This window comes from Neolamprologus multifasciatus, chromosome 12, assembly GCF_963576455.1.
Source record: "Neolamprologus multifasciatus chromosome 12, fNeoMul1.2, whole genome shotgun sequence".
Classification (NCBI taxonomy): Eukaryota; Metazoa; Chordata; class Actinopteri; order Cichliformes; family Cichlidae; genus Neolamprologus; species Neolamprologus multifasciatus.
Genome location: NC_140450.1, coordinates 18915743 through 18931685, shown reverse-complemented (window position 1 = coordinate 18931685; position 15943 = coordinate 18915743). Strand labels below are relative to the sequence as shown.

Below are 15943 nucleotides of genomic sequence, written 5' to 3'. Positions count from 1 at the left end.
CTGTGGAACTTGAAGCTTTTGAATGAGCATGTTTTCCAGAGTGCCTTTGTCTGCCAACAGATTGTTGTCTTGGTAAAGATTTTAGCTGAACCAGCCACAGAGTCTGTTTTTGTTTGGATTGGGAATGTCCTATTTTTCCCTCTTAGAAGTGGCTCTTTCTAAAAGTGTGCCACAGATACATGCTGTTAGTATGTCAGATGTTTAATGTTTGGCACAATGGAAGATTTAGGAGGCGCGGCAGGGGTTACAGCTACCCACTGGAAATAGTTTGAAGTCTTTAAAATCTCATTTGTTTTCTGTTTCACAGTACCTTTTTCTGAAGTGCTTACCTGACATTAGCGAAACCATGAAATCATACCATTGTATTTCACTGTAGCCTCCTCATATTATTTAAAAAAGGTGATAAATCTGTCAATCTGAAACATGCATGTGACAAACTCCTCTTTCTGAGGACCAAATAGATACAAGGAGACTGTGCATAGCGACAACTTCAGACTTTTATCAAATCTCTAATGTTCTCAGTCTGTAATCACAAATGTGCTGAACGTTTTTGTTGGGTGTCTCACCCTCTCGAGGCTTTCACTAGTTCACATACTCTACATTTGTGTTGGTGCATATTGCAGTTGCGGCTTGTGCAAACCTCTGCTGAAATGAATAGGTTCAACATCACAACGGCAACAGTGTGTCTTTAAATAAATGTGCTCTCTGCCTTTTTTTCTGCAGATATGAGACGAGTTGTACGGCAGAGCAAATTCCGTCATGTCTTCGGCCAGGCGGTGAAGAATGACCAGTGCTACGATGATATCCGGGTCTCGAGGGTCACGTGGGACAGCGCCTTTTGTGCAGTGAACCCCAAGTTTGTCGCCCTAATTATTGAGGCCAGCGGTGGCGGAGCATTCCTCGTCCTCCCTCTGCACAAGGTGAGTTTATTATGTGTTGTGCGCCCGTTGGACTGGGCTGGGGTGTGCAAATGGAGTGAACTGAATGTGAAAGCATGGTTGCATCCACTTTTTAAAAATCGTATTCTTTATCATACTACATGATTTCAGTGCTCCCTGATTATATTTTGAGTAATATGAATGTAAAGTATGTATGTATAAACCTTTGGATTAATTTTTAACAGTGGGTTGTTTCACACAAGCCACGCAAGTACAATGCAAGCTGCACGGTCTCCTGATCCTTGCCTCCATGTTGATGAGTTTTTGGATGTAAACAAATTAGCAGGGTACATGCCTCCCTTTTGTTTTTACCTTGTGTCATTAGGTCAGTTAAGGCGCAATAGAGGTCCAATGTCCTGGCATGCCCCACAAACCTCTTGGCTGCTGTTATGTTTGATAATGGTGAATTGCTGCTTGCTTGTGTTTGTTTGTCAGCGTCAGGCAGTGGCCAAGTAGCAGGTCCTGACATAGAGTGACATAAGCACTGCAATGCTGTTGACAGATCTACCCTGGACCTGTAATTAGTGTACACCACTACACTGCCATGTCATATGAGCTAGCCCTGGCACTGGAGACCACATCCTTAGGCCTGTCATCACACAGCTTAACACCTCTCAGCACCTCATTCAATGCAAAGCTTGTACTGGAGGTGGGCTGCGAGCTCGAACCGGTTCACGCTCCTCCTGGGTCCTCCTCTTTCTGTGTCTGTGTACTACTGAGCTTCCCTTTGCATGCCATGCTGCAGTACAGTAATGGTGTGTCTCCAGAACAAAGTCTACTTTCACTGCTGAATTTTTTTTATTTTTTAAAAAAAAAGAGTTTTCAGTGAGGTCTTTCTGTACAGCGAAAACCTCTAGTCAGTTTCCTCAATTGAGACTTTCAGATCTTCCCACGTATTTTCTTGTAACCCTGACAAACTAGTCCTTCAAATGTGAGTCTTTTCTTCATAGAGCTGCCCATGCTTTGAGGGCCTGGCGCTGAAAGGGGAATTATGTTAGTTAAGATTTGTATGTATGCATGTTAAAGATACTTTGACATGTATTTGTGCCACCAAACCTGTTTTACAGATAACCATAATGGGAAAAGACAGTTATTAGAACCTACAACTAACATAAAGATTTAAGCTTAAATTATTATTTTTTTTCCTTTTAACTTCTATTTCAAGTCTTTATGACCTTACTATTCTCAAATGATTTTTTTTTTTCTGACAAAGCAGGTCCATCTGGAAATCTCAGTATAGCCTCAGCTGGCAATGCAGGTCTCAAAAGTGGGACAAGTCTGTTCTTGCAAATTGTATGACTAGACTGCAGAGCAGTGGATTGGTATTAAAGAGTTGATCTCTGCACTTAACGCCATTGCTAAAAGACTACATGGAAAAAGCTATTTCTCAGTTATAAATGGATTACACTAAGTTTTGTGTAAATGAGCCTGTTTTTCTGTGTTCTCATTTATGCAGCTCTGCTTTGTGGATAAAACTCTTGAGTTACAGTTTTTTGGGTCTCATTCCACTTTTTTGCAAGGGTGCACATCCCCTCAGTGTCCTCAACCTCCCTCCCCATGGATTTCTAATTTGAGGGTGCATCTGTGCGGCTAACCCATCTGCCTGTGCTGTGTGGCTCCTAGTCTCTACGGGAAGCCAGCTGCTCTGGGCCTTTGTCCCAATGCTTACTCCCAGTACAGCCCTTTGTCATTACTCCACTTATGGGGAGGGGGAGGGGGAGGGGGGGGGTGCAGCAGAAGTGTGATGATGCAATCTCCCCCCCTTGGTAATTAAGCTACAAGTAACTATGCACTGTCTTTGTTACTGTCATGCAAGCCCACAGACAGAGGGGCAATATTTCTTTTGTCCTCAAATTGCTTTTTTGGGTATATAAAAAGCATCACCTAAAATTCAGATCTGTGACCTGACCTCGTGGGGGTGGCTCTTTTTTGTGACTCACTAGGTTGTGGGTTAGTGCGGCAGGCCGCCCTGACTCAGCACAGCCACGAGTATTGTTGCCTCTTCCTGAGAGAAAAATGAGATTTATAGAGAGGGGATCAGATGTCTAGCTTTGCACATGTCATTCCCTTCCCTCATGCTTTCAATCTGTCCCTTTCTCATTCTTAGCTGGATGCCTGCTAATTTATTCCCTGATTTCCATATGAAGGAAGTTGTAGAAGTGAATACAGCAGCTAGCTCGTAATTGGAAGAAAAAATCCTGATGGCTCCTCTCTGGTCAACACGAACGAAGAGCGAAGGATGAGTGATTTGTTACTGTGGATTTTAATTTATAGTCCTTTAAATCGAAATCTGATTTGTTCATCCTATGATGGGAGTGTTATAAAAAAAATCCTGCTCAATAAACACTTTTACCCAGCAACACCTTTATGTTATAAGCATTTTACAGAAATCAAATTTGGAGTGTGGGTTTTAAATCAATGGTACCATTCATTCACTCTGCTGAGCCTGTGCCTGTTAGTAATCCTTGGGCATTTCTACAGTGACACGTTATTTCTCCTCTGTCTAATATTCACTAGATTTTACTGCCTTTGTAGCTGCTTCCTGTGTCTTTATGCAAAAATGCACTGGGTGTGCATGATATCCAGGGTCTTTCCCCACACTTTGGTCATTTTGCTTCTGCCTTTGCCGCTTCTGCCTCTCAGTCCTGCTGACTGCAGATTTTACCATATATGGTCATTCACTGCTCCCTGCCTGACAGGCTTCCAAGACCATTTCCTCCCTGCCCTGCCATTGGCTGCTTCGTGCAGTGTAAGTACACATGTGAATTCTGGGATAGGCCGAAATATGAAGAGCGGCCAAGATGAGAGAATTGGGTTGGAGTCAGATGTTGTTTCTGTCAATGAGTCACTCACTGTATCCAAGTGCCATATTTAAATATTTTAATGTGATAATCAGTATCACTCTCGGCTTCTTCTTTTTTTCTTTAAGTAGCAAATCTTTATAAAGAAAATTTTAGAAAGAAATCTTTTTTTAGCTATTTATTTAGTTTGCAGCCATTTCTCATCTATCTACATCTGAATGCATTACCAACTTAACATATATATATTCCAAATATGTTTTAGCAGCTTTCAGCCAAAAGTGCAGAACTCTGTCACAGCATGTACTCTGCTCATAATAGACGTAAGGAGAGTCCATCCCTCAGGGGGTGTAAAATATCTGTTTAGATGTACTAGAAAATAATGGAAGCTTTGATTTTTCATTTGAGTAATCTCTGTCACCAAAGATGCTGCAAAGATGCTGGCTGCAAAAATATCTAATAATAAACTCTACACTATCTACAGGTATGGTTGCTTAATCTGTTCAGCGAAATACGGCTCTGGTTTACAGCCAGCTTTGCATTGTTCCTGGCCCATCATTCGGAGGTTGTAAATCTTGGGATAATGTTCTGTGTGTAACAGAGCCGCCGTTGCTACTTACCTCTCAGCTGTTTATCTCTACCTTAGCTCCTCGCCTCAGCTTTATAGGTTGAGACTTGCAAAAGTGGAAATTTCCATGAAGCTCTTAGAACTGGACGGCATGCATGCAAGACCCTGTTAGTGGTGTGCATGTGTGAATCACATGTTGAGTTGCAAGGAGAGGAAGTGTGGTGTGCAGGCCTTGTGTGAATGAGAAGAATGTCCTCTTTTGCCTTCAGGGAATCTCGTTCATCCATTTTTATTCTTCTTCTTTTTTTTTGTGCATGTTTCAGTGTTGTGCTTTGTATCCATCGGGTGTGATTCACCCTTTATTTTCTGCAGCCTTACTTGTTGCTATGCAACCAGTTGTTTTCTAGGCCTCAGACATTCCTCTCAAAGGATTCAAATGTCTGTAGTGTAGTTATGGACATGTTAGGTATTCAGCAGTGAGCACAGTCGCTTGCTGCTCGTGTAGGCGTGGTTTATACTGGTGCAGTTTCTTGTTCCTCACAAAATGCTGACCTTTTTTTTTTTTTTTTTTTTTTTTTGCCGAGGTGTGGACAAGTTGCCTTATCACTGTACACTCCTCTGCTGAGGTGTTATGGTCTTATACCTGCCTGAATACACAGGGCCTAAAGGTTGGTTTATTTACTGATCAAAGGTGCTGGGGATTACTGGCAATGTACGTCGCAATTTGAATAATCTGTTGACCTATACCCAAACCCAAAATGAACCAGAGGCTTTATGTTGTTGCTGAGATATGGTATTGGGTAGTATTTAAAACTGCCACGTGAAATGAGTTGGTTTCCTGCTGTATGACAGCTGGAAAGGGCCAGAGCACTGCTAGTTAGCAGATATAATTTTTTTTAAAGCATGCCTTGTCTACTGTAAAAACAGCAATTAAGTGCAGAGAGTTCTCTAAAACCTCAAATGCACAATTTCTAATTCACTGCTGTCTCTCATGAGGCAAATAGTGTAAAATAAATGATCTGCTTAACCAGTATAAAAGTTGTCATTCATATATGCAGTACTGAGCCAGAAGGCTAGCCACAAACTATAGAAAGCAGGCAGTTTCAGGGACTCGAAGCAGAGCGGAATGAGGAAATCGGCTGTAAAAAGAATTTTTAGAAGTAGATGGTGTAGGTGGAGAAAATGTCCAGTCTATTGATTTTTTTTTTTTTTTTTTTTTTTTTTTTTTCAAGCTTTCAGAGCTCACACTTGATTGAGCATTTGAATCAGTTGCAATAACCAATAAGCAGGCCATGGGATGATAAAGTGGTTAATGCTCTTGCTTCATGGCAGAAGTGCTCCCGGTAAAAACCTGCTGACCATCTGGGGGGGTTTCTTTGTTGAGTCTGTATGTTCTCCGTGTGACTGTGTGAGCTCTGAGGTTACTTCTGCTTCCTCCCACCATCCAAAGAGTTGAATAGTATGTTTTTGATTCTATGTTGGCTGTAGGTGTTAATGTGAGCATGAATGTGTGTTAGCCCTGTGATTAGACTGGCGTCCTGTCCACAGTGTGCCTTGCCTCTTGCAAAGTGACCACCAGAGTATTCTGACCCTGAATTGTATACACAGTAGAAAGGATTGGTGGATGGATAGTTGTATTGAGTCTTAAGGAATCTCTATTCACTCTTGCAACCAATAACAGAAGATTTGCAAGTAGCTGCAGTTTAATGTGGAAAGTTGAAAATGGCTTTTAAAGGTGGATGAGCATATAGATGTAGTGGAGGAATGAAAGTAGTAACGTATTAAAAATGTTCACAGCTTTTGTTTTATGCTTCCAGATGGGGGGAAAAAAAACACAAAACAATGCATTTTCACAATATGAGACTTTTAAGATGCACACAATTGGTGTACTGCTATACACAAGCAATCCCACTGGTGCTTGTTAATTTCCCATGCTCACAATTACTGATGCCCTGCTTCATGCCAGCTGCGTTCCTGAACTTGTGTATCATGCCATCATAACTTTCTGCAGACTTGAGGCAAGCTGCTTGTGCTCGCTCTGCAGACCCTAAAATTCCTATTTGTGTATATCAGACACAAACACCATTAACACCTCAAAGGGTGTTACATTTGACACCCTAGCGGCCCACTTGCTCTTATTAGTCATACTCATAACAGAGCTGCTTGAGGCTAAGGTGTGGAATGTGAAGAACGCCTGGCTCTCTGGTCGAACTGTCGGCTTCTTCTGCCATGCCTGGGTTTTCGGGAGTTTAGTCGAAGTGTTATCGGGACTTCAAATATCACAGTAGATTCGAGCATAAAATATGGATTTAACTTATCCTGTCAGTAGAAAAATGATGAGATATAAACATCAGTTTCATCCACTGGTGGTTCTCTTTTGGAGTTTGGTATTCATGCTTCTGGTTCCATCTTAGAACTATTTCTTACTGTAACATGTCATCTGTAGTTAAAACCTCCACACCACAACAATGGATGACATTGACGCGATGTGTATCTGCACCTATGGCTTTTTGTGTTTATGTTTGATTCTTGTGAAGGAGTCGCTCTCGTGATTCATCCAGTGACATCACTCCTTGGCCAATCAGTGGCCTGCAGTCTGACATTATATTTTCAGCTCGACTCAGCTTGCTTGAAAGCCCAGTTTTGTAGATACTAACACGCACCTGTTACCAGGTACTACCACATAATGGAAAACACTAAAAACTGAGTAGAGTGGAGTTGAGCAGAGTAGGTGCTATTTATTAAAATAAATAAATAAATAAAAATAGGCAACATTCTCTCATAGAGCATAGGGGGTCATATTATGCTCAAGTGTGTGTTTTACAAATTAAGCCCTACTTAAACAAAGAGGGGTGCTCGGTCTGTGTGTATTTGTTTCTTCATAAAACACACTAAGACGAGGATCAGACGAGACTCGTAGGCTGTAAAACGGTTAGCACAGGCGGGAGGCGAAAGGGCAACTGAGACTAAAGGGGCCGACATGTTTATGGATTGATCCTTTTTGCTTAGCAGAACACAGGAGTCATAATATGCAAAGAACTTTGTAGTAAAGTTATTATCAGGATGTTGTAAGAAAAATCCTTTAAAAGAGCTCAATTGATTCAAAATGCTGCAGCAAGAATACTGACAGGGACTCGAAGGAGAGAACATTTCTCTTATACTGGCTTCTCTTCATTGGTTCCCTGTTAAATCCAGAATGAAATTTAAAATCGTTCTCATCACATACAAGGTCTTGAATAATCAGACCAACATTTATTATTAACTTCAGAAGCTTAGGACAAGGAAACCAGAAGGTCTGAAACAGTTTTGTTCATTTTTTACCTCTACATATTTGTTTTTGGACTCTACTCTAGTAGCCTTGCATGATTCCCTGTGCAGATAATCCTTGTTTATCTCTTATTGGGCCTTGATGCAGCCTCTCAGTTCATTCTTTCACTGAAACAAGCCCTTATGGCTGTTCTTCCTGTAAGGCCACCTGCCTTTAAGTCCGCTTTCTTCCCATTGTCTACCCCTCACTAACAGAACATAAAGTAGCTTGATGTTGCTGTTCAAACTGCTACCAGAGATATGCTGAAAAGTAGTTTAGAGCAGTTTTTTGGCTCACAGGGATTACTTGCAAGTATCCTGTTGTTTAACTTTGGCTATGTTTAATATGAGATTACCATTTTAAAGAGAAGCATGATGGGAAATGTGTGCTACAATTACTAATTTACTGTGTATTGTTTTCCAACTTGATACTACAGACATATGGACAATGTCTTCATGCCCTCTTTGGAATGCTATAGTACTAGAATAAGTGAAATGCAAATGGCTCTGAACTGTTGGGTTATCTTATCTGTGTGATCGGTTTGTTCTTTTCCAAACTTGTTTATGCAGTTTCTGTTGAAACACCTGGTCATCAGTCCATGTCCTTCCTGCTTTACATCCTGTTCCTATTGCCTTTGGGAAGTCTTGTCCATGAATACATTTAACTGCGAGCTAATATACATTCGCATGTGATGAAATTATGTGCACAGAAACATCCTGGCTCAATTGAATGTAAGTTACTAAACAAAGAGAGGTGGATATTTTCATAATGTAATGGTAGTGTTACGTGATATAAGCTGGTAGCTCACAGAAACCTATTGACAGTAGTGTCAAAGTCAGCTTATTGTACACTAGGCTTCAGGGTGGATTTGAGGGTGTGTTCAGTAGGGCAAGGTGCTGGCACGATCTTGTGATTTTTCTTATTACATGTATACACACGCGCGCACACGCACACACGCACACACGCACACACACACACACACACACACACACACAGATCATTGTCACATAAACCAGACTTTGATCACTAAGCTTGGAGTGTGTGTCACAGCCCAGCTTTGTGTCAGGTGACAGCATGGGTACAAGCGTGGTATATTTCACGTAGCACAGGGACAATTACTGTGATATGTACGCTTGCATATTTGGATGTGCAGCCACTGCAGGTCTGGACTGGCCCAGAAGACACTTGCATCAATGTGGACCTCTTAAATGAGTCATGTTATTCAAAGTATGCAATAACAGCAAGGTTGAAGTGCCATCTCATGGGCTGTGTGAGTTTAAGGGTTCATAGTGGTTATAATTAGAGTTTATAAAAACAAAATCTGTTTGCTATGAATCAGAAGTAGAATGTTTATATTTAAAAGCTTTAAATACATTAATTGTTTGGCTATAAAGTCTGTCATGTACAATTTGCAGTCTACTTTAATGCCTCAGTGGTCCTGACTCTTGCAGCCAGCACTCACTGACTCATTACAGTATATACGGTTCTTAGATTTAGTAGCTCGTGTCAAGCCATTCAGAATAGCTGTGGGCAGTGAGGGACTCCTTGTATTATACGAGCCTGATGCTTTAAATAGGCCTGCAGCAGAGGGACTATTTCCACAGTAGGTGACATCATTTCTATGGCTCTGCAGTGGCACAAGGGAGTCAGCACAGACTAGGGTGTGTCACCCAAGCTTTAGAGCATAGGTCACCTCACCATGCAGAGATCACCTGGCTCTCTGGACTCATAGGGTGAAATCCATCTGCAGTATGACTTTAAGGATGTGCAAGTGCATACATTAGAAATTTGTAACCTTATAGTCAGAATTGCGTGAGCAGATTATATAAAGAGCTTAGTAATGTTTGATCTGGGGCTACTATTTAAAAGTAAATTGCTGCACTGTAAAATTAAGAATCTCTTGGCATGTTTCTACTGTCTACTGACGTCACTACTAGAAACTTTCCTTAATTACTATGGGTGGTCCAGCAGGAGCTAAATCTAATCTAAGAGTTTGTTTTAGACACAAACTCAGATTGCAGTAAAACCCAAGTGTTTTTGTTTGTTTTGCTATGGAAATGTTATAAAAGGCTGGCTTTAAGCAGTTGAGTTTTATTTTTCATGCTTAAATTGTTTTATTGAGCCATGTAATGTGACTTGATATCTTAAATTTGATTTCAGTGATTTCAGTGATGCTGAACTTTTTTGGTTCTTCCATTAAAAGAAATCTCTGACTCAGCACAGTTAATCTTGTTCTTTGTATTTTCTCACCAAACTGTAATTAACTGTTCACAAGGATGGTTAAGTGTTACCTTTTAAATGCATTTGTTTTGAGGGGTTTCCCCACTCTACAAATTAAAAAATTGAAATTGTTTTATTGGGTCTGAGGGTTTTTTTTTTTTTTTTTTTTTAAATTCATAATTGCTCTGGTAAGCTGCCTTCACTGCAAATGTACATATAACTCATTTCAGCCAGCATTAGTCATTAACTAATTAATTTTTTATATATACACACATATACATACATATATACAAGATAAATCCAAAGTACTTTTTTAGATTGGAGTTTGTGTGTGATCTATGAGCTGCTTTTTGCAGGTAGGATTTAGGATCATCCTGAAATTGTCCTGTTTCAAAACACACTCGCTCCTCCAGCATGGATAATGTTCTCTAGACTAAGACTAATCTTATTACTCTGTTGTTTATCTGTGTTTTTACAGACGGGGCGCATTGATAAATCCTACCCCACAGTGTGTGGTCACACAGGCCCGGTGTTGGACATTGACTGGTGCCCCCACAATGACCAGGTCATTGCCAGCGGCTCAGAGGACTGCACCGTGATGGTAAGGCTCGCCTCACCCATTACACCCAAACTCAAACCTCCTCGGGTCAACAGGAGCATACATTCTTTAGATCATAAGAGGCAAGAGGCTACATGCTCTTATTGCGAAAGGCAAGGCTGTGGTTACTCATGAATGGTTGCAGGCCTCACCCTCTGGATTAGATTAAGCTCAAATATGTGTTGTAGGAATCAGAGCTGGGGAATGATTTAGCTATTTATTGAGCTGAGGTCACTGACTTTTTTCAGGCTGCTGTTTTACTTTTCTCCATATGTCCTTATTTGGTATATAATAGGCTGGGATAGGCTTTCAGCCTGCTTAGATGGCAGCCACTTCCTCACCTGAAAGGCCTGACTTCCTGTTAATCCCATGCTAAATCAAGGCAGTATTTATTTGGTTTGTTTTGCAGAAGTGTGAGCCATGAAGAGATGAACTATTGCTGGTTCCTCTCTTCATATCATAGAACATGTGACGGTAAATTTCACAACCTAAATAGACTCTCAGTGATGTTTAGTTTAGATTTGGTAAGAGTGGGTTGGCTGGTGTACACAGCAGGCCTGTAATGTAGGACTATAACATAGGCAGGGCATAAAACGTTTATTGTAGATTAAGAATAGATTTTGTTATCACAGAGTACACACTGGACTTCAACTAAGCTAATTTAATGTTAAAATGTGCTGGAGTGGCCTTTATTTTCTTTTTAAAATGCTGCATTAAGCGTACCCATTCTATTCCTCTGAAAGGACAACCTTTACAGGTTGCCTGTGCCAGGCACTGAGCACTAAAGAATGTAAGGAAAAAATTTAACCTCAAATTCTTTTCATGCAGCAGTGTTATGACAAAGTATATCAGATGAATCAACGTAATCATGTTATAAATAGTGTTAATGAATAGTAAGCAATCAGTACTTGACATCCTGAAGTCTTAAATAGCTGGTTTTGAGGTGGGGTAATAATGTTGCATTTTTCTGCATATCTCTTAAAATTCGAGTTGGGTTTGGTACTGCTGAAGATCCCGGCTTTCAACCCATCTGGTTTTGAACATGTGAAGTTTCCATGTTCTTCCTGGGTTTGTGTGGGTTTCCTTTGGTCGGTGTTATTTCTCCTGAGACCAAAAACATGTTAGCTTAATTCTCTCGTCATTGTTCCCTAAACCATGGCAATGGGTTACATCTGGAGTTAGTTCCCTATGCTCTACAGTGGCTAGCCACTGCTCCTGATAACTCCAGGTGTTGTGCCAGAAAGTGATTGCCACCTGCAGGAGTGCGCGCAGCTACTTAAAGCTGTAGCGCCCAGATTACTTACATAGACAGCTACTTCCATGCAACTGATATAAGGTGCGGTAAGCTGAAGACAGCTTCAACCGTCTGTTTGTTGAACAATAGTAATGCGACTGCACCACATTTTCTCGTTACTGAAAAAAGTAACGCAGTTAGTAATGCAGATACTTGTAACGCCGTTATTCCCATCATTGTTCATGAGTTTCCTGTGTAACTGTATTTTGCTAAGTCTAACTGTGTGTATCAGTCAATAAGGAACATGCTGTGAATTCTTAGTGATTGCTGCCCCCCTCTGGTTTCTTTTTGTAATTACAGTTTAGATCCAGTAATCATTTTAATTGCTAGACTGTGTTCAGCATAATAATCATGAAATTCTTTAGAATAATTTTTTTTTCATACTTCAGAGAATTTTTACTGTCTGCTCTCAGTTTCTGACTTCCTGGTCTCTTTACAGGTGTGGCAGATTCCAGAGAATGGCCTAGTCACTTCCATGTCTGAGCCAGTGGTGATATTGGAGGGCCACTCCAAGCGTGTGGGCATCATCACATGGCATCCAACAGCACGAAACATCCTCCTTAGTGCCGGTAAGAGCTCTGGCAGTGTTTCCAAATCTATAAAACAATGCTGCCTTCAAAACTTGATGATCAGATTGAACACAAACCTCACCATTACCTTTATCTGTCACCAGGTTGTGATAACCAGATAATCATCTGGAATGTGGGCACCGGTGAGGCCATGATCAACCTGGAGGACATGCATCCTGATGTCATTTACAATGTGTGCTGGAACCGCAATGGAAGCCTTATCTGCACTGCCTGCAAGGACAAGTCCATCCGTGTTATTGACCCCCGCAAGCAGGAGATTGTTGGAGTAAGTAGTTTGCAAATAAATTATCATATTTTCTGCTTTTATATTGAACTGTATCTGAAGTATTTAAAAGGTAAATATGAATTCACTGATTTGGAAGCAGAGAGACTAGTAAGCCCCGGTATGGTAACATTGTTCCCTTAAAATTGTTGTTAGCTGTGAGTCTGAATTATGACTGCATAAACTTACCAGTTTTAGTTTGGATTCAGACCAAGGACTGTCATGGGAAACTGTAATTTGCTACCAAGGTGTTGTAAAAATTTACACAATGTGCCTTGGCTGCTGTAAGCACCTGAGAAAATAGGGCAGTAACAGCACCTAAAGTTTAATAACAAGTACAGATGCATTCAAATTTTGCTGTGAATGTCGGAGGGGAAAAAGGACAGAGTGCAGCCAGCATTGCATTTGAGTTAGTTTATCAGGTTAATGATATAACGTAAAACCAGAATGCAAGAAGTGTCGGAAAGTGGTTTGTTTTTGTTAAATAAGAGGTTATGTTTAAATGCGTTAACTTGATTGATAGTGTTGTAGAATTAAAGTGGTGTTTGCTTGTATCATCGTCAGCCTCTTAGATTTCTGGTATTGTGACATCCCTGTTGATGCTGGGTCAGGCTTCCCTTTGATCTCACAGCAGTTTCAGTTCTTTGTGGCGTGGATTGGGCAAGATGCTGAAATCCTCCCTTTGAGATTGTGCTCCAGTGTTGACATGATTGCATTACGTCATTCTGACAGCTTCTGATTTAATGCTTTGATTCTCCCGTTCTGTACATTCCAAACATGCTCTGTTGGAATCATACAAAATCTTTCCTTGTCCCTAAAAGCCAAGGATTCATCCTGGGATTTGTAGATTCATGGAGTTTATAACCAAAGCCTGAGCCTTCCTTGGCAGAACTAAACCTGAGAAACATCACACCAAACCATGTTTTTCCAATCTTCAGCTGCTCACATTGAATCAGTGCAGAACTGTGCTTAGTGGAGTTTTGTTTAAGCTGTTCTGATGAAACTTTGGAGGCTGTTGTGGTGAAAATCCCATCAGCATCAGAAATGCTGAATATTTCTGATACATTCATGCCACATTTAAAATCACCCACGCCAGAATTTTCCTTTCATAAAACATCAAAAATCTTCATTCAGACTTGTGTTCTGCGTATTATTTCACTTCTGCCTGATGGTTGTCTGATTAAATGATCACACCAGTAAGCAGGTTTATGAGTGTTCCTACCTCTGACCTCAGCAGAAACAAACATGATGAACTGCAGATAAGGCAGTAACACTGACTCGCAGGGCTAACCATTAACCTCTATTTCACAGGAGAAAGAGAAGGCCCACGAGGGCGCTCGCCCCATGAGGGCCATTTTCCTTAGTGATGGAAACATCCTCACTACTGGCTTCAGTCGCATGAGTGAGAGGCAGCTGGCTCTCTGGAATACGGTAAGCTGCTTCACAATAACTAATGATGAAATGCAGAGTGGTGTATGAACACAATGTGAGTGGGTGAAGAAGAAATGCTCAGTGCATCATGGGAATCCCCCATTCGCATGATTAAGGGAGGGTTCAGGGTCGCCCGATCACTATAAGGTTTGTTACTGATCATTGCTGTTGTAATGATAAACTTGTGTGAGTTATAAGGGCTTCAGAGTTGATTAAAGATCTATTTCCACACCTGTAGCACTTCAGTTTGCCTCATTATGGACTTGGTATGTAAAGCTGTGTTTTAATGTTTTTGTATTGCCTCAAATTAATCTTTCTTCTGTTTTTGTTTTAAGCAAAACTTGGAGGAGCCAATGACTGTCAATGAGATGGACACCAGCAATGGAGTGCTTCTGCCCTTCTATGACCCAGACACCAATGTCGTTTACCTCTGTGGAAAGGTGTGTTTCCTTCTAAGCACCCAATAATCAAATCAAGCATTGTTCTAACACAAAGCTTAATGTCTCAATTTAAATTTGCACACATTAGAAATAAAACACTTGTTTATATCCTGATAGGGAGACAGCAGCATCCGTTACTTTGAAATCACAGACGAGGCTCCTTATGTTCACTTCCTGAACACCTTTGCCAGCAAGGAGCCCCAAAGGGGTATGGGCTACATGCCAAAGAGGGGCCTCGATGTCAATAAGTGTGAAATTGCAAGGTAACTCAAGACTGGCCCTAAATCATCATCTCTGAAACCAGAAATCGTTTTGATTATATTCCATCATCTCTAATGTGGAGTTTATTGATTGACCACTAGGAGGCATACTGTAACCGCAATACAATAATACAGGAAACTGCTGCTGTTTTTATTGTGTAATGATGTATTGAACTGTGAGTAACACCAGACTTTTTATGTTGCAGGTTCTATAAACTGCATGAAAGAAAGTGTGAGCCTATTGTGATGACTGTGCCTAGAAAGGTTAGTACTCGCCCTAACATGTTACTTTGCAGCATCTTTTAGACCTCTAATGTACTCTTTAAATCACAAGCACCACATTCACAAGTTCTCTTTTCCTCACAACTTATTGCTCTATTCTCTCCCGTCAGTCGGACCTGTTCCAGGACGACTTGTACCCAGACACAGCTGGTCCAGATCCTGCTTTGGAGGCTGAGGAGTGGTTTGATGGTAAGAATGGAGACCCCATTCTCATCTCTCTGAAGAATGGCTACGTCCCGGGCAAGAACCGTGAATTCAAAGTGGTCAAAAAGAACATGTTGGACAACAAGGTCACCAAGAACTCAGAGAAGTCGAGCTCTTCCAACAAGTCCTCCCACCCAGCTCCATCAATTGTGAGTGTTTGCTGTCATCAGTGTGTCCAGTTAAAACCGGTTTAACAGTACGTTGTCACTCAGTCTCAGATGTGTAGTGTTAAGGAGTAAGGTTGTTTTTTTTAACAGTTGTTTATTTTGCATGATTAGATTAAACAGTAGATTGAGATGCCTTATTTCACAGTCTTACACTGTATATGTTGAGGTCTCTGCATGTAGGTCATGCTATGCCACTGTCTCATCTCCTTGCGGGTGGCTGTCTGGGACTCCTAGCGTTACTTTTTTTTTTTATTAGTCATGGCAGATTGCTGCCAAACTTAGATGAGGTGGTTTGTAAATGTTACTCGTCCCACTCTGGCCCACAGAGGGAGAGGTCTTCTGCTGCTCTGGGCGCCTGCTCCTGGGCGTCCAGCAGCACCTCACCCACAACACAGCCTTGGTCCCAGCCCATGTGTCTCTGTGAAGGTCTGCTCTGTAATCATAGCCCACTGGGCTCCAGTGGTGTTGAAAGATGTTAACCCTCAGACTGCCAGATCCTACCACACTTGATTTAAAACTCAGAAAAATGTTGGGTGAAACAGCTTGGGATGTTGTCCCAAAGGGCCTTACATGTACAGATCAGA

The 15943-nt window shown here is 41.2% G+C and overlaps 1 protein-coding gene across 2 annotated transcripts in view; it reads left to right on the top strand.

Annotated features, from left to right (window-relative positions):
- The window catches only part of LOC146506806 (coronin-1C-A), a 38412-nt gene that overhangs the window by 19336 nt on the left and 3133 nt on the right, over positions 1-15943 (top strand). For both annotated transcript variants that reach the window (XM_085179030.1, XM_085179031.1), the window contains 9 exons: positions 724-920; positions 10310-10432; positions 12163-12292; positions 12397-12578; positions 13887-14006; positions 14342-14446; positions 14564-14709; positions 14913-14970; positions 15099-15341. In XM_085179030.1, the coding sequence (XP_085035156.1) occupies positions 724-920; positions 10310-10432; positions 12163-12292; positions 12397-12578; positions 13887-14006; positions 14342-14446; positions 14564-14709; positions 14913-14970; positions 15099-15341 (1304 nt within the window). The remainder of the gene's footprint in view (positions 1-723; positions 921-10309; positions 10433-12162; positions 12293-12396; positions 12579-13886; positions 14007-14341; positions 14447-14563; positions 14710-14912; positions 14971-15098; positions 15342-15943) is intronic.